At 37.9% G+C, this 19607-nt stretch overlaps 1 protein-coding gene across 1 annotated transcript in view; it reads right to left on the bottom strand.

Moving 5' to 3' along the window:
• LOC128596366 (formin-2-like) overlaps positions 1-19607 on the bottom strand; it is a 275022-nt gene that overhangs the window by 126887 nt on the left and 128528 nt on the right. The window contains exon 6 of the mRNA XM_053606029.1: positions 17746-17890. Within this exon, the coding sequence (XP_053462004.1) occupies positions 17746-17890 (145 nt within the window). The remainder of the gene's footprint in view (positions 1-17745; positions 17891-19607) is intronic.

Here is a 19607-nt window from a genome sequence, read left to right as displayed (position 1 = left end):
GAGAGCAGAGAGAGAAAGAAGGAAGGAGAGGTGGGGAAAGGAAGAACAGAGAGAGGGAAGGAGGGAGGGGGTGGGACCTTGGTGTGTGCCACACCTTTTGGGGGCAAGACACAATTATAAGAGGGACTTTACCTAACAAATGCAATCAGGGTAACCTGGTTCCTTATACGCGCAATGAATCCCCAACTATTAAAAAAAAAAAAAGGGGGTTGGAGCTGCGGCACCACAGGCCTGAGCTGCCCCTTCTCTGCCGTCTCCTTCTGTTCCTCAGGCTCCCGCGTCTGCTGGCTCTCCAACGCTGCTACAAGATGGCAGCCGAGTAATAGCTTCCTTGCATCTGGGCACCGTGAGTCTGGGGAGATAGGACTCCAGGCATCTCTGGCTGGTGGGATCTGCCTATCATCACCCCTGAGAGGAAACAGGGAGTCAGCAAGAGACTTCTGGACCCCAAGAGGAGGACTAAAACAGTGGAAAACCGGCAAGTGGTCGCGTGTATTCAATCCGTCTAAACCCGCCTGCAACTTCCACAGGCACGAGAACTGAAAGAGCAAGAGGAAGTGAAAGGAAAATTAGGGCAAGGAAACAGATAAATGAAATCACTCATGAGGAAGAATCAGCAGAAAACTCCAGACAACATGAAGAACCAGTCCAGAACAACCCCGCCAAGGGACCATGAGGTAGCTACTGCAGAGGATTCCACCTATACAGAAATGTTAGGAATGACAGAAAGGGAATTTAGAATACACATGTTGAAAACAATGAAAGAAATGATGGAAACAATGAAGGAAACTGCTAATAAAGTGGAAAATAACCAAAAGGAAATTCAAAAACAGAATCAAATAAGAGATGAACGATATGAAGAATATAAAAAGGATATAGCAGAGCTGAAGGAACTGAAACAGTCAATCAGGGAACTTAAAGATGCAATGGAAAGTATCAGCAACAGGTTAGACCATGCAGAAGAAAGAATTTCAGAGGTAGAAGACAAAGTTTTTGAGATAACTCAGATAGTAAAAGAGGCAGAAAAGAAGAGAGAGAAAGCAGAGCGTTCACTGTCAGAATTATGGTACTTTATGAAGCGTTCCACCATACAAGTTATAGGAATCCCAGAAGGGGAAGAAGAATGCCCCAGAGGAATGGAAGCCATACTAGAGAATATTATAAAAGAAAATTTCCCAAATATCACCAAAGATTCTGACACACTGCTTTCAGAGGGATATCGGACCCCAGGTCGCGTCAACTCTAACCGAGCTTCTCCAAGACACATTGTGATGAACCTGTCCAAAGTCAAGACAAAAGAAAAGATTCTGCAAGCTGCCAGGAGTAAGTGCCAGTTGACCTACAGGGGCAAATCCATCAGAGTGACCGCAGACTTCTCTAATGAAACTTTCCAAGCAAGAAGACAATGGTCATCTACCTTTAATCTACTTAAACAGAACAATTTCCAGCCCAGAATTCTGTACCCTGCTAAGCTAAGCTTCAAAATTGACGGAGAAATCAAATCATTTACGGATATACAAACATTGAGGAAATTTGTCACAACAAGACAGCTCTACAGGAAATACTTCAACCTGTTCTGCACACTGACCACCACAATGGATCAGCAGCAAAGTAAGAACTCAGAAATTAAAGGACAGAACCAAACCTCCACACTGATGCAAAAGATAAAACTAAGCAATGGACTCTCACAAAATAACACGAATAGAATACTACCACCCTTATCAATTATCTCAATAAATGTCAATGGTTTGAATTCTCCACTGAAGAGACATAGATTGGTTGACTGGATTTAAAAACACAAGCCATCATTTGCTGTCTGCAAGAAACACACCTGGCTTCAAAAGACAAATTTAAGCTCTGAGTCAAGGGTTGGAAGAAAATTTTTCAGGCAAATGGAATTCAGAAGAAAAGAGGAATTGCAATCTTATTTTCAGATACATGTGGATTTAAAGCAACTAAAGTCAAAAAAGACAAAGATGGTCACTTTATATTGGTCAAGGGAAAAATATAACAAGAAGACATTTCAATTCTAAATACTTATGCACCCAATTTAAATGCTCCCAGATTCTTGAAACAGACCTTACTCAGTCTGAGCAATATGATATCTGATAATACCATAATAACAGGGGACCTTAACACTCCTCTTACAGAGCTGGACAGATCCTCCAAACAGAAATTAAACAAGAATATAAGAGATTTAAATGAGACCCTAGAACAACTGTGCTTGATAGACGCATATAGAACACTCCATCCCAAAGATAAAGAATATACATTCTTTTCATCACCCCATGGAACATTCTCCAAAATTGACCATATCCTGGGACACGAAACAAATATCAACAGAATCAAAAGAATTGAAATTTTACCTTGTATCTTCTCAGACCATAAGGCACTAAAGGTGGAACTCAACTCCAACAAAAATGCTCGACCCCACCCAAAGGCATGGAAATTAAACAATCTTCTGTTGAATAACAGATGGGTGCGGGAAGAAATAAAACAGGAAATCATTAACTTCCTTGAGCATAACAACAATGAAGACACAAGCTACCAAAACCTGTGGGATACTGCAAAAGCAGTTTTGAGAGGAAAATTCATCGCTTTAGATGCCTACATTCGAAAAACAGAAAGAGAGCACATCAACAATCTCACAAGAGATCTTATGGAATTGGAAAAAGAAGAACAATCTAAGCCTAAACTCAGTAGAAGAAAAGAAATCTCCAAAATCAAATCAGAGATCAATGAAATTGAAAACAAAAGAATCATTCAGAAAATTAATGAAACAAGGAGTTGGTTTTTTGAAAAAATAAATAAAATAGATAAACCATTGGCCAGACTAACGAGGAATAGAAAAGTAAAATCTCTAGTAACCTCAATCAGAAATGATAAAGGGGAAATAACAACTGATCCCACAGAGATACAAGAGATCATCTCTGAATACTACCAGAAACTCTATGCCCAGACATTTGACAATGTGAAAGAAATGGATCAATACTTGGAATCACACCCTCTCCCTAGACTCAGCCAGGAAGAAATAGAGCTCCTGAACAGACCAATTTCAAGCACTGAGATCAAAGAAACAATAAAAAATCTTCCAACCAAAAAATGCCCTGGTCCAGATGGCTTCACTCCAGAATTCTATCAAACCTTCAAGGAAGAGCTTATTCCTGTACTGCAGAAATTATTCCAAAAAAATTGAGGAAGAAGGAATCTTCCCCAACACATTCTATGAAGCAAACATCAACAAACCAGGAAAAGACCCAAACAAAAAGGAGAATTTCAGACCAATCTCACTCATGAATATAGATGCAAAAATTCTCAACAAAATCCTAGCCAATAGATTACAGCTTATCATCAAAAAAGTCATTCATCATGATCAAGTAGGCTTCATCCCAGGGATGCAAGGCTGGTTTAACATACGCAAGTCTATAAACATTATCCACCATATTAACGAGGCAAAAATAAAGATCACATGAGCCTCTCAATAGATGCAGAAAAAGCATTTGATAAAATCCAGCATCCTTTTCTAATTAGAGCACTGAAGAGTATAGGCATAGGTGGCACATTTCTAAAACTGATTGAAGCTATCTATGACAAACCCACAGCCAATATTTTACTGAATGGAGTAAAACTGAAAGCTTTTCCTCTTAGAAATGGAACCAGACAAGGTTGTCTTCTGTCACCTTTACTATTCAACGTAGTGCTGGAAGTTCTAGATAATACAATTAGGCAAGACAAGGAAATAAAGGGAATCCAAATGGGAGCAGAGGAGGTCAAACTCTCCCTCTTTGCTGACGACATGATCTTATACTTAGAGAACCCCAAAGACTCAATCACAAGACTCCTAGAAGTCATCAAAAAATACAGTAATGTTTCAGGATATAAAATCAATGTCCATAAGTCAGTAGCCTTTGTGTACACCAATAACAGTCAAGATGAGAAGCTAATTAAGGACACAACTCCCTTCACCATAGTTTAAAGAAAATGAAATACCTAGGAATATACCTAATGAAGGAGGTGAAGGACCTCTATAAAGAAAACTATGAAATCCTCAGAAAGGAAATAGCAGAGGATATTAACAAATGGAAGAACATACCATGCTCATGGATGGGAAGAATCAACATTGTTAAAATGTCTATACTTCCCAAAGCAATCTACCTATTCAATGCCATTCCTATCAAAATACCAACATCATACTTTCAAGATTTGGAAAAAATGATTCTGCGTTTTGTATGGAACCGGAAAAAACCCTGTATAGCTAAGGCAGTCCTCTGTAACAAAAATAAAGCTGGGGGCATCAGCATACCAGATTTTAGTCTGTACTACAAAGCCATAGTGCTCAAGACAGCATGGTACTGGCACAAAAACAGAGACATAGACACTTGGAATCGAATTGAAAACCAAGAAATGAAACTAACATTTTACAACCACCTAATCTTTGATAAACCAAACAAGAACATACCCTGGGGGAAAGACTCCCTATTCAATAAATGGTGTTGGGAGAACTGGATGTCTACATGTAAAAGACTGAAACTGGACCCACACCTTTCCCCACTCACAAAAATTGATTCAAGATGGATAAAGGACTTGAATTTAAGGCATGAAACAATAAAAATCCTCCAAGAAAGCATAGGAAAAACACTGGAAGATATTGGCCTGGGGAAAGACTTCATGAAGAAGACTGCCATGGCAATTGCAACAACAACAAAAATAAACAAATGGGACTTCATCAAACTGAAAAGCTTCTGTACAGCTAAGGAAACAATAACCAAAGCAAAGAGACAACCTACACAATGGGAAAGGATATTTGCATATTTTCAATCAGACAAAAGCTTGATAACTAGGATCTATAGAGAACTCAAATTAATCCACATGAAAAAAGCCAACAATCCCTTATATCAATGGGCAAGAGACATGAATAGAACTTTCTCTAAAGATGACAGACGAATGGTTAACAAACACATGAAAAAATTGTTCATCATCTCTTTATATTAGAGAAATGCAAATCAAAACAACCCTGAGATATCATCTAACCCCAGTGAGAATGGCCCACATCACAAAATCTCAAAACTGCAGATGCTGGCGTGGATGTGGAGAGAAGGGAACACTTTTACACTGCTGGTGGGACTGCAAACTAGTACGACCTTTCTGGAAGGAAGTATGGAGAAACCTCAAAGCACTCAAGCTAGACCTCCCATTTGATCCTGCAATCCCATTACTGGGCATCTACCCAGAAGGAAAAAAATCCTTTTATCATAAGGACACTTGTACTAGACTGTTTATTGCAGCTCAATTTACAATCGCCAAAATGTGGAAACAGCCTAAATGCCCACCAACCCAGGAATGGATTAACAAGCTGTGGTATATGTATACCATGGAATACTATTCAGCCATTAAAAAAAATGGAGACTTTACATCCTTCGTATTAACTTGGATGGAAGTGGAAGACATTATTCTTAGTAAAGCATCACAAGAATGGAGAAGCATGAATCCTATGTACTCAATTTTGATATGAGGACAATTATGGTTATTGGGGGGGAAACAGAAAGAGGGATGGAGGGGGGTGGGGCCTTGGTGTGTGTTACACTTTATGGGGGCAAGACATGATTGCAAGAGTGACTTTAACTAACAATTGCAATCAGTGTAACCTGGCTTATTGTACCCTCAATGAGTCCCCAACAATAAAAAAAAAAAAAAAGAAAGAAAGAAAAGAGAAACATTTATCTTTCATTTCAAAGATAAAAATTTATCTTTGAAAAGATAAACAAAATCAAAAGACCTCTACCTGGATTAATCAGAAATAGAAGAGAAAGGACTCAAAGAAGTTCAATCTTGAACAGACCAATATTGAAGAAAGATTGAAGCATCTATATATATATTATATATATTTAAATAGAAGGCCCAGACCCAGTGGATTCACAGCCAAATTCTACCAGATCAACAAAGAAAAAAATGACACCTATCTTAGATATATTAAATCATAACACCAAGAAGGAGGAAACACTCTCTAAGCCATTCTGTGATGGGTATCAGTCACCTTTACACTAAAGCAAGAAAAGTATACAACAACAAAAAAAAATATGGACCAATGTTGTTTATGAATATCAAAGCAGAAATCCTTAACAAAATACTAGCAAACTTAATTCAACAACACATGAAAATAATAATTCACCACGATCAAGGAGGGTTCATCCTAAGTACACAGTATGTATGGTTCAACATATGGAAATCAACTGACTTGCATTATGGCTCATGCCTGTACTCCTAGCAGTTTGGGAAGCCAAGGTAGGAGGATTGCTTAAGGCCAGGAGTTCGAGACCAGCCTGAGCAAGAGCAAGAGCCTATAAAAATATAGAAAAATTAGCCAAGCATGGTGTCATACACCCCTAGTCCTGGATACTCAGGAGGCTGTGGCAGGAGAATTGATGGAGCCCAGCAGTTTGAGGTTTCTGTGAACTATGATGACACCATTGCACTCTAGCCTGGGCAGCAGAGAAAGACCCTTTCTCAAGAGAAAAAAAATATATGCAAATGAATAAATATGATTCACCACATCAACAGAAGCAAAAACAAAGCCCATATGATCATCTTCATAGGTGCAGAAAAAATATATACAGTAAATCCAGAACCATTTCATAATAAAAACCCTCAACATATTAGATATAAGAGGAACATACCTCAAAATTATAACGGACACATAGGACAAACCACAGGTAACCTTATATTCAATGTGGAAAAGTTGAAAGCATTCCCCCAAGAACTGGGACAAGAGTGCCCACTGTAACCAACTTCTATCCAACATAATACAAAAGTCCTAGCCAGAACAGTCAGGCAAATGAAAGAATCATTTGGGAGCAATCAGGCATCCAAATTGGAATAGGAGACATCAAATGACTTCTGCTTGCTAAAGACAACGATCTTGTATGTAGAAAATCCCAAAAATGTCACCCAAAAGACTCCTAGAACCGATAGTCTCAGGTTACCAGTTCAATATACATAAATCAACAGCATTTCTATTCAGTAATAGGCAAGCTGAGATGCAAATCAAAGACTATACCATTCACAATAGCTACAAAGAAAATACAATACTTAGGAATATAGTTAACCAAGGAAATGAAAGATCTCCACAAGAACTATAAGACACTGATGAAAGAAATTGTAGACACAAACAGATAAACATCTCATTCTCATGGAAAGGTAGATCAACATTGTCAGAGTGTCCATATCATTCTGCCCAAAGTGATTTACAGAGTCAAAGCAATCCCCGTCAATATACTAATGTCATATTTCACAAATCTGGAAAAAAATTATTCTACACTTCATGTGGAACCAAAAAAGGAGCTTGAATAGCCAAAGCTATCTTAAGCAAAAAGAATGAATCTGGAGGCATCACATAACCAGATTTCAAATTCTACTACAAGCCTATAGTAACCAAAACAGCAAGGTACAAAATAGCAAGATATAAAAGTAGACTGAAGGCCAAAGGAATGGAATAGAGAACCCAGATATAAAAACTATATACCTACAACCAACTGATCTTCGACAAAGCAGACTAAAAGCACTGGGGAGAAGCAGCTCTATTCAATAAACAATGCTGAGAAAACTTGATAGCCACATGAAGATGAATGAAACAATACCCCTATCTCTTGCCATATAAAAAAATCAATTCGAGATGAATAAAAAACTTAAATTTAAGGCATAAAACCATACACATTCTATAGGAAAAGGTAGGAAAGACTCTTCTGGACATCAGCCCAGGCAGAAAATCAAATCTATGACTAAGTCTCCAACGGCAAAAACAAAAACAAATAAATAGAACCTGATTAAATTAAAAACCTTCTTCTGCCCAGCAAAGAAAATAATTAACAGAGTAAATAAGACAACCTACAAATAGAGAACAAGTATTCACAAACTATATATCTGATAAAGGGCTAATATCCAGAATATATAAATAACTCCAATCAGCATAAAGAAGCAAACAACCCCATTAAAATGTGGGCAAAAGACATGAACAGAACTGTATCAAAAGACAAATAACCAATAGACATATGGAAGATGCTCAATACCAGTAATTGTCAGGAAATTCCAATTAAAACACAGAGAGGTATCACCTTACTCCCATCAGCGTGCTCATTATTAAAGTCAAAAGACAGTAGATGCTGGTTTGACGCAGAGAGAAAGGAATGCTTATACATGTTGGTGGAACTGCAAATTAGTACAACCTCTATGGAAACTAATACAGAGATTCTGCAAAGAAATATATGTAGATTTAACATTCAATCCAGCAATCCCACTACTAAGTACATGCTCAAAGGAAAAGAAGTCAATTTATAAAAAAAGACACCTGCACTCAAACGTTCATTGCAGCACAACTGACAATGGCAAAGATGTGGAATCAACCTGAGTTGCCATCGATTCAGGATTGGATTAAGAAAATGTGGTACGTAACAGTGAGTACTACTGGGCCATAAAAATGAATGAAATAATGTCATTCACAGCAACTTGGAAGGAACTGGAGAGCATTATCCTAAGGGAAGTATCACAGGAATGGGAAAACAAATACCACATGTAGCCTCTAATAACGAGAAGATAATTGACAGGCACACATGGCCACAAAGAGACGTTGAAGTCATTGGAAATCAAGAAGGGCATGGTGATGAGAAAGGAAGGGGGAAAACTTATTAGTTACAATGAACATTAGCTGGGCAATGACCACACTAACAGCCTTAAGGAAGCATCATAAATGGTATCCATGTACAAAAATATTTATACTCCCTTAACATTTTGAAATAAAAATAGTAATAAATTTATTTACACTTCTATCCCTTTAAATGTATTAAGTCTTGTTTTGCGAATGTTCTATGTATGTTTATGAAGTATTTATATTCTTCTGAGATTGAGCAGAACATTTTATTGGTGGTTTTGGTCTATTGTGTTCCACTGCTATTCCATTTTTCCATTTCCTTGTTGATCTTCTGCCTAACTGTTCAATACACTATTGAAGCCTCCGAATATTACTATTGACTCCTCTCTACAATTGTGTTATTTTTTGCTTCATGCACTTTGGGACTCTGTTGTCAGGTACGCCAATAACTGACTGCACTACCTTCCTGTTAGATTGGCCCTCCTTTCAATATGAAATATCTTTCTTTATCCCTAGTAACAGTCTTTAAAGTTTATTTTGTCTGACACTGGTATAGCTATTCCAGTTCTTCAGTTGCTGTTTAAAGTTGTTCTTTTTAAAACCTATTATTTACCCATCCTGGGGTGAAACCACAGCTGCAGGCAGAGCTGCAGAGAGAGATGTCTTTTTAGCTGCACACGTCCACAGTACAACAGAGTTGGCAGAGGCTGGTGGGGAAGTAGGCTGTGGCTCAATTATCATAGATTTCTACTATTCTTACTGAGTTCTTAGAAGATTTTCTCAAATGACCATTTCTCCTATTCCGATATGCTCTTAGGACAATTTCCAGAAACTGAAAATGATTTTTTTTTGTTATAATTTTCACCAGTTAAATTGTCGTTTTGCTAGAAAGAAAAATACTAAGTTTCTCATTCTGTCATTCTACAAGGCCCACTTCCAAATAAAAGTAATACTTCAGATAGTTCCAAGTTATAAATCAAGTGATTTTAAAGATTCGTATATTAACATTTAACAAAAAATTAAAGAGAAAGGTTCAAAATCTTCCATTACAGACATATTTTTGAAAAAGAAACAGCTTATAATCCAATTTAAACATACTTTTCCATTAAAAAACACTACAGGCATAAATAGTAACATTTTTTTCCTACATCTTAAACTTGTGTTCTCAAATAATCACAGCCATTTTTCAGTATAGGCCACACTGAATTAGGATGTGAATAATCAGACCAATGTCCCCAGTATCCCGGGAGCTGTCATAATTGTGACTATGTAAGCCAAATAAGGAATAAAATCCTCCTTGGCTCTGGGGTTATCCAAAGTCCTCTTGCTGTCCATGGTAAAGAAACATACATTCAGCTCTTTCATGCCATGCTAACAAAATAAACATGGGGTCCAATGATCTAAATTCAATTCTCACACTTACTTCTAATATGGCAAACCTTAAGGAGGATGAGAAGGAAACAGCCTCAGCTAAAGGAAATGAATATAAGTGATCTACATTCACATTCCTGAGACTGTCAGACAGGAGCTCCCAGGGAAAGTCAGCTACAAACGATGACTGATTTACTACGGTTTTAAATAAGCTGTAAGGAAATCTGTGCTCACAGAGCTATTCTCAAAAATCACCCCTTAATCCTTTCTACCTAGCTAAACCAAATAAATTCTTCAAGGCCCACTTCAAGTCACATCTCCTCCACCCAGGCTTTATCCCAAGTCCAGCCTACACACTCCATTCAACTCCTGACCACCCACAGTTCTTAATGTCTCTAGTATACAGTGAGGAACCTAAGGATTATTTGAGTAGAGTCCCTTGAATTACTCTTGTTTCTCTTGGGCTGTTCGGTAGTAAATTAGCCCTCTCGAGAACCTCTGTGTCCTTGCTAGTGTATTTTGCTCTTTTCCTCTGCTGTAACTCTGCTGAATGAGTGGACTTCTGCTGCCATGAAGGCAAGACAGGTGCCCCAGTGTGGGCATTACTTCCACTGTGAGGCTTCTCCAGTGAAACTAAAGACACCTAACTCTTTCTAGTGTTCTAGGGCTCTCTGCAAAAGCAGTTCCACTCAAAATTGGCAGTAGCAAGAAAATGTTTTCCCATCATCTGCTTCAAACAGAATTTTAAAAATTTGTTTTTTAGAGATAGGGTCTTGCACTTCAGCCTGGCTAGGCTGGTGCTGGAGTGCAATGGCTATTCATGGGTGGGGTAACAGTGCCCTGAGCCTCAAACTCCTGGGTTCAAGTGACCCTTATCTTCAGCCTTCTAAGTAGCTGGGACTACAAGCACTTGCCACCATGCCTGGAGTTCCAAATAGAATTTATATTCTCTTCTAACGCTCTCTCTTCAATTCTGATGTATCAAAATAAACATAACAAATCAACAAACACAACATCCCAGCCATTTCCTCTAGTCCAAGAAAATCTTAATACCATCATAGTATATGAATATAAAGTCCAAAATAATTAACCTTCAACATTATTAAATTTTATGCGCTTCCATGGTACAACTAATCAAATAGAATTTTCCTAGTGTGTAATCTAGGAAGGTCAAGGATCATTAGCTTAATTATATTTTCTTTTTACTATGTTGGTGGAGGTATTATTTTTTTTGTTAGCCATTTATTTAGAAGTATAAAAAATAATTTTTTAGGAGCAAAGAAAATTTTAAAATAGAGGTTTCATTCTTTGAATTGATTGGCTATACTCTACAAATAGTTATAGGAATACCATCTTCAAAAAATAATAAATCCTTCAACATCTAAAACAAAGCCAGATTCCACAAAACCTATGTTTGTCTAATTATAGCTTTGTACTTTGATGTGATTTTCTATTTAAATACATTTATAAGGCTTGCAAAAGGAATGTATTCTATTAAAAGCAGATGTTAAAAGATATAAAATATCAAATGTTTATTGTGCATCCCCAAGACAAATCTAAATTGTCTTATTATAAGATATTTGGTGTTTTATATATTTTAGGTCTTCAGTCTAGAAGACTAACATAACTGTTAAAATCAACCAAAACACACCCTGGCCAGCTACACTGGAAAAATTAACACCATTTCAAGAAACCAGACTTGTACTACTCAGATTAGCTTACCACACTGTGGACACTGAATTTCTACTGACTGTGACAAAACATAAAATCTAAACATAGAATCTAAAAATTAGTATGTTCAGTAAATGAATAAATCTGACGCAAATATTCACAGCTAGCATATGTAGTATAACCTCTTTCTCCTTTTCATAGCAGTGAATAATCCAGGGCCAGTCAATATCTGAAGTACAGCACACACATTCTCCCAAATTCTCCAACATGATAAGAAGCCTTTTAAGGGCAATTACTGTCTCGTGTAAGAACGTTTAGAGGTATTGCACTATGTACTCCCAAATAAGAGCAGCTGAATGATGGATGCTTCTCTTCCCACTGTTATTATACATTTTTACAACACACACACACACACACAAAAGGCTTTTTTTATCATTAAGTCATCAAGCGTACTGGAAAGACTGAACATTCTACCAAATGTCCAATTCCTTAAAGGTTACATCTATAATAAATGTGAATTCTAATGAGTCCTTTTATTACCTTCCCTTATAATAAGTAGCATATTTAGCTATCTATTTTTTTAATCATCTTTCCAGAGGCTGAAACCTAACAAGCATTTAACCATCATACATAGTCTCTCTCTCCCATTCTTTGGGCAAAGCATTTGAATCTGATAAAGAGAAGAAACCCAGGAAGAGATTCTTTTGTGGTACATTACATGGCTAGGCAAATGTCAGTTAATGTATTTTTAAAAAATCACAGATTCTTACTCCTCGTTAACTTCTGTGTGCAAATATAGTTGTAGGTAACATGTTCCTTCAAGCACGATGAGCCATTATTTACTTAAGGGATATTTTACAAAGATAGTTCTTTTTGTGTCATAGGGTGAATAAAAAGTATCATCACTTGACATTTGGTGAGGTTTTGCCACAGTGGTTGTCTGTTTCTAACCAATATTTACATGCCACACAAGCAAATGGCCCTTCTTTTTACTGCTTACAGAAGCTTTTGTGTCTAAAGCTCACATCGGTCAGATAAACTTTTATTTAACTGGGCAAATGTCAAGTTCAGTGGCATCAAGGTTTATAGGTTTGTCAGAACTGTGAAAAGGTTGAAAAGGTTTTAAAAGTGTCTTCACATATGATCTAAGAGTAACTGAAGTTATTTAAACATTGATCAGATATGAAAACCAATACAAATTAAAAAAAAAAAATTTTTTTTTTTTGAGACAGTCTCACTATGTCACCCTGGGTAGAGTGCTATGGCATCACAGCTCACAGCAACTTCAAACTCTAGGGCTCAAGCAATCCTCTTGCCTCAGCCTCCTGAGCAGCTAGGACTACAGGCACCCACCACAACACCCGGCTATTTTTTGTTGTAGTTGTCATTGTTGCTTTCAGCAGGCCCAGGCTGGGCTCGAACCCGCCAGCCCTGGTGCACGTGGCTGGCGCCCTAACCACTGAGCTATGGGCACCGAACCTCAAATTCTATTTTTAAAGTATATAGTTTGGTCTCCATATAAACAAAATACTGTACTTAGACTCATATAAAATATTTCACATCCGATGGCTCCCGTGGCTCAAAGGAGTAGGGCACTGGCCCCATATCCCAGAGGTGGCAGGTTCAAACCCAGCCCTGGCCAAAAACTGCAAAAAAAATAAAAAGTAAAAAAATTATTTATATATATATATATATATATATATATATAAATAAATAATTTTTTTTTCACATCCATTACTATGATTTAATTAGGAGAACAGAGGCTCTGGAGCCAGATGGCTGGAGTCTGAACCTGAGCTTGGGAACAACCTCTGACCAGCTTGGGAACATTGTTGAATTCCTTTATACCTCAGTCTTCTGTACTATGAATTTAGTAAGAAGACTAAATGATTTGATATGGATGCTAAAAACAGCAACTGATCCATGAAAAGTAACTGCACTGGTTCAATATACCTTGTGGTTCCCATGATTATTATTATTGCTGTTGTCATAATTACTTCTACTATCATGTTTACCAAATCACATTTCCTTATGATTTCATTTGACACAAGATTAACCAGACTTTTTTTGGGACAGGGGACAGGGTCTCATTCTGCCACCTGAGCCAGATTGCCATGGCATCATCATAGCTCACAGTAACCTCAAATTCCTAAGCTTAAGTGATCCTCCTGCCCCAGGCTCCTGAGTAACTAGGCTACAGATGCTCATCACCATACCTGGCTAACATTTTCTATTGGGGTCTTGCTAGGGCTCAACTGGTTGCAAACTCTGGCTTCATGTAATACTTCTGCCTCAGCCTCTCAAGTGCTAAGATTACAGATGTAAGCTACCACACCCAGCCTAGAAACTTTGGGCGGCAATCCTTATTATCAAAATCATTCCGAAGTGAATCTTCTCATTTTCGGGCTCATAAACTTGGGTTAAAATTAATTCAGTATTATTTGATCACCAAAGTTCCGGAGGTGACTTATGATCATTATCAGCATTAATAATCATGAATTGGGCAGCGCCTGTGGCTCAAAGGAGTACGGCGCTGGCCCCATATGCTGGAGGTGGCGGGTTCAAACCTAGCCCTGGCCAAAAAACTGCAAAAAAAAAAAAAAAAATCATGAATTACTCTGCAAATAGAGAAGAGACTGAACCAAATGTTTACTGGCTCTAGAGACTTCCTTAGAATCAGGCAAGTGTGGAAGTGTGGATGTGTGTCAATGCTTCAACACGGGCTTGAAGTGAGGGTTGCTTTTTCTTCTTTTCCCTCTTTTTTCCTTAAGAGACAGACTTGGTATTGTCATTATTTTAAGTTTGCAGGTTAATAAACAACTCTGATGTAGAAAGGGTCATACTCATTTGTCTGATAAAATTTCAAAAACCTTCTCAGCTGATCTTCTTACATTTAATACTTTAAAACCACGAAACATAAATGAAGAAATCATTACAAAACAAACTTAAATACATGTTCCATGAACAAAATATATAAAATGTTTTGCCTTAAGTTTCTAGTAGAAAAAAAGGTTTAGAAATTCAAGATTTTCAACATTATTTTTCTGAGCGTCCAGAGAAAATAACCTTCTTTCTCCTCATGCCAAACGGCAATGTGCCTAGCTGAAGAATCTTCTATTATCACACTGAAAATGTCTCTGCCATGACAGTAAAAACAGCCCAGGCACCTCGTTAAATGCCAGTGCAGTCAACAACAGTCCTACTTTCAAGAAGACAGATCACAGAAAAATTATTTGGCTATTTTTAAATATTTAAAGAAAAACAGAACTTCCAGCTTCCATTGTATATAAGAAGAATTGCTTAAACTACCTCCATAAACATATGCCACAGCATTAAACGCTATTAATTTTACAGGAAATGAATTATGAGCTACCAAAATGTCTGCACATATAATCAGTATACATTTCCCATAAGAAGAGGAACTATCTGCAGTCCTCCTGAAAATACACTTTCCTTAAATAAAATGTTAAATGTTTCAAATAAATGGAACAGATAGATTTTCCTTCTAAATATAATGAAGTTAAACAAAACTAACTTTCATTGGTAATATATCACTCTGAGATGGTTTTTCTCTAATAGAGAAAAAAAAAAACAAAACACCTTTTATCTCCCCAAAAACAAACCTGAAGTGCAGAGCTAAGTATCAAACCCCAGGTGGAACAGTTACTGAACAAGCTGATCAGAAGTCATGATGGGGTCTGTTCCATAAACCCACTTTGAAGTTGAAGGTCAAAGGTAGCGTCACCATGGATAAGTGCAAATGACCACATGGGTAAAGTCCCTAGCCTTAATGACAGAGGGACAGAGGGAGTTGATGATGTTGAGGTGATGCTCCACACAGATGCTCTGTTGATATGCAAACATGCCACCTCGTGCCAACTCATTTCATTCAGAATTTTGAGGAGTTAGACACAAATCATATTTCAGTAAAATCATATTTCACAAATCATACAAGCTGAATATTATGTCAAATAGAACATAGAATCCTCAGTGTCGGACAACTGGGAGACATCTGCTTTATCTGTAGTCCCTTAGAGGAGAAAAAATAAAAAGGTAGGTTGCTGAGAGCTGAGAAAGGCATGGATTGATTTCCAGAATAAGTAGGTAGTCTCTGGACAAGAGATGTCCCATGCCTGTTTTTCAAGTGACAAATCTGGCTGCCTGACCCTCCTTGATGTCTGTACTCTCCACGCATATACCTTGCCCAGACAGCTGCTCCATCCCTTATACAATCTTTGAGAAGAGCTATAATGACTCAGCCTCAGGGTATAACTCAAATATACCATGGAAAAGATTTTTAAAAAATTTATCTCTGCAGAAAAAAATGTAGTTCTCTGTCTACCTTCAATCCTCTTAACATTGTCACCTTGGACTTACTAATTATTTATTACACAAATGATTTTCTGGTGTTTAATCACTGCTGGGCCTATTGACTGATATTGAAAAAGTCCTCCTCCCTCAGCCATCTGGTTTGTTAAGTTAACAAATATTTATTGAGTGCCCACCATGGGCCAGGCCCTGTCTCATCTATTATAGTTACTCATCTACGGTCACCAGCAACCAGCTGCAATGTGAAAAATGGTCCTGAAAAATTCAACTGCATGAAGTTTAGGTTTGTATTATTCTGAGATTGATGAAATGCCTAGGTTGTGGCAGCCCAGCCAGCCCACCCAGCCCACTATGGGTTCCAGGGGTCTACTGTCCCGTACTAATCCATCTCTTCCTGGCCGTATTGGGCAGTGTCCATCCAGTGGGAGTTGTCTGCTTTGAAGTAAGTATCAAAGGGAACAACTCTGCATCATGTGCCTAGCTACAGCACTGAGGTCACAGGCAAAAATTCAAGGAATGACCCCATTACTTGGCACTTACCTGAGCAGACTGGGCCAGGGGAACACTGGAGACACTGGCCTCATTTTCTCCTCCTCTCCTCCCAAGACCCAGGTGTTTGCCATTCCTCTGCCTCTATGGACCCTTTCCTACCACCTTGTGAAAGTTAGTAAGTGTAGCCACTCCCCATTTCAGGGTAAAAGATGGGCACCAATAGTAATTTCTTCTATCTGGAGCTCATTAGTGGGGTTTTACTATACCTTCCTGAATGATAGCCTTGAACAATTTCTAACAACATCCTTTTATTATCAAGTCCAATGGATACATCAGTTGAAAAATGTTGCTTGGAAATGTTTTCTCTTGAAATGCACCAGGCTTACTTTTTTCTGAATTAAGTGTTACAGATTAAATCAAAGATCTAACATGGAATGGAGAAGTTAGAAAAGGATATGAGATTTCCTTCCATATGTCAAGTACAGAGTGACTAGCTGGATTCTACCAGCATGCACTTCAGTTATAATGCAACAAAATACCAAACACGTTATCAGTTACTAAGAATGGAACTTCTTGCTTATATTTCTTTGCTCACTCCTTCCTTTCTTCCCATCCATACTTGCACTCAGGTGGACTTGAATCAAGTAAAAATTTATTTGCAGACAACTAGCTCTGGAAAGAAGCAATGACTGAGATTTTGGAAATATGTATTATGAAGTTACAAATAAAAGAGAGCATTATCACTTGAGGTAGATGATTACAAGTTGTTCTACACGAACTAGTCGTATTTAACCATGTGTTCTAAAATTCTTTTTTTTTTTTTTTTTTTTTGAGATAGAGTCTCACCATGTCACCCTCAGTAGAGTGCCATGGCATCACAGCTCACAGCAACCTCAAACTCTTGGGCTCAAGCGATTCTCGTTTCAGACTCCCAAGCAGTTGGGACCACAGATGCCCGCCACAATGCCCAGCTATTTTTTTTGTTGCAGTTGTCATTGTTGGTTAGCTGGCCCCGTCCGGGCTCGAACCTGCCACCTTTGGTATATGTGGCTGGTGCTGTAACCACTGTGCTACAGGCACCGAGCCATGTTGAGCCGTGTTCTAAAATTCTAACCTGTGCTATCCGTGTGTGGTCTGCAGAGGTTTAAGCAGCCCAGAAACTCTTCAGGGGTTTTCTCTAATGAAAGTTTACACTAATGCCAGAAATACTGTCCAAATGCAGAAAGCACAAGAATACTCACTTGTTTAGCCTTCGTTTTTGAGATAGTATCAGAAATGGGTTTCTTTCTCTCCTTTACATCAGTTTTAGAAAATAATTCCTCCAATTCATGACAATCTATGGATGGCTCTTCAATTTTTTCCCAAATAAGTGAAGGACTGGAGTCTCTAAAATTAAGCAAAGGAACCATGAAAGGGCCATCCGACTACACTCCATTAGGGCAAACATAAACATAAAGGAGGCATGAATGAGGGGAGAGAAAAGGGAGACAGATAAAGAGGAAAACATATCTTTTCTCTTTACGATGAACATTTGTTTTATTAACCTAATGAGAACATTAAAATGCAATCTGTATATGGAGAGTGAAACCTTTGCCTAGGAATAATTTTCAGGAATTCTTAGCTATCAAGTCACTGTACAAAAAATATAAAAAGAAACCCTACCTCAGGATTGACTGTGAAGGCAAGAAATGCTTGATATCACAAAATCCCAACTTGCTTTATTAAGCTGGTAGTTTATCATGGAAAAAAAATATGCATTTCCATGATAGCATCCTCCCCCCCAACACGTCACCTAATACCACCTACAAAGGGTAAAGGCATTTTTAGAAGAGCAAAGGAACAATAAAGAAAGAACTCCGGATTATGTATCTGTATTCGGGGCACAGTTCAAAATCATTTATCAGCATATAAGTGAGATGGAAATAATACAGAGTATGAGATGCAAACTCCAAAGTAGTCAGGATATGTAGATTCTTGTCCCCTGATATGATTTAGTGAAGATAAAATTAATATACAAAATAAAATTAGCCTGGCAAATACCTTGTTTCTAAATGCATGCCACATCACACAAAGAAAATTCAAGGAATCATGAAAACTTAGAACAAAAATGGCCAGTGAGGTTTCAAGTACATTTTTCCCTCCCACCAGCACATCCCACAACACTGTCTCAGTGTGGGGAATGCAGACTATGGACTAGGTGTGGAGAAATAATACGCCACTAGAGTGACTGTTGGAATGTTGTTTTTGTTCTGTTCATACAGAGTCTCGTTCTGTTGCCAGGCTGGAGCACAGTGACACGACCACAGCTCACTGCAGCCGCCAACTCCTGGGCTCAAGTGATCCTCTTGCCTCAGCCTCCCAAGTAAGCTGGAACTACAGGCGTGTACCATTGCCTCCTAAAAAGTATTCTTTTATGGGGATCATTACACAGTATGCTTTTATGACTTCACATTATGTCCAAAGTCATCTACAGAGGTACCATGAAATTCTCAGAACTAAATTGTCTCACTCCTGGGATGTGGATGTATATTTTCATGTAGACAGCATGCTTCTGAAGACCACAAGATGGAACAGCGAGGCAAAGCTGGGCCTTTAAAGCAGCGGTTCTCAACTTGTGGGTTGTGACCCCTTTGTAACAATGAAAATACATGGCAGCATTAGGAAAGTTGAAAACCACTTCTTTAAAGGATGTACACTACATCGTCAGCAGTCAATCTCCTATGAGGTTTTATATTTTTAAGCTGTTTGTCAGAAATAGGAATTTAAGTAGTAAAAGCAAAGAGGAGATTCTCATATGGAAAATAATCTAACTAACGCTGTCTCTCTGCACCTGTGTTCTCACCTGTGTTCTGTGAGAATATAAACATACTTTCAATATGAGTAAACTCTTACAACTCGGTAACAGAGCATGCATGCTAAGAAAAATAATCCATCTATCTTTAAGATATATGTCAATAACTTTACAGATGGGTATACGCATATCTTATACATCGATACACGTGCCATTTTCTTTACCCCTTTGAAGAAAAGCCCAAAACCTTAAATAGCAAATTGCTTCACATTGATGTAAAAAAATCTACAGACAAGTTTTAGACTTGTACTT

The sequence above is a fragment of the Nycticebus coucang genome, chromosome 10 (genome assembly GCF_027406575.1).
Source record: "Nycticebus coucang isolate mNycCou1 chromosome 10, mNycCou1.pri, whole genome shotgun sequence".
Taxonomy (NCBI): domain Eukaryota; kingdom Metazoa; phylum Chordata; class Mammalia; order Primates; family Lorisidae; genus Nycticebus; species Nycticebus coucang.
Note: the sequence above shows the minus strand (reverse complement) of the source record. Positions and strands in the feature narration are given on the sequence as shown.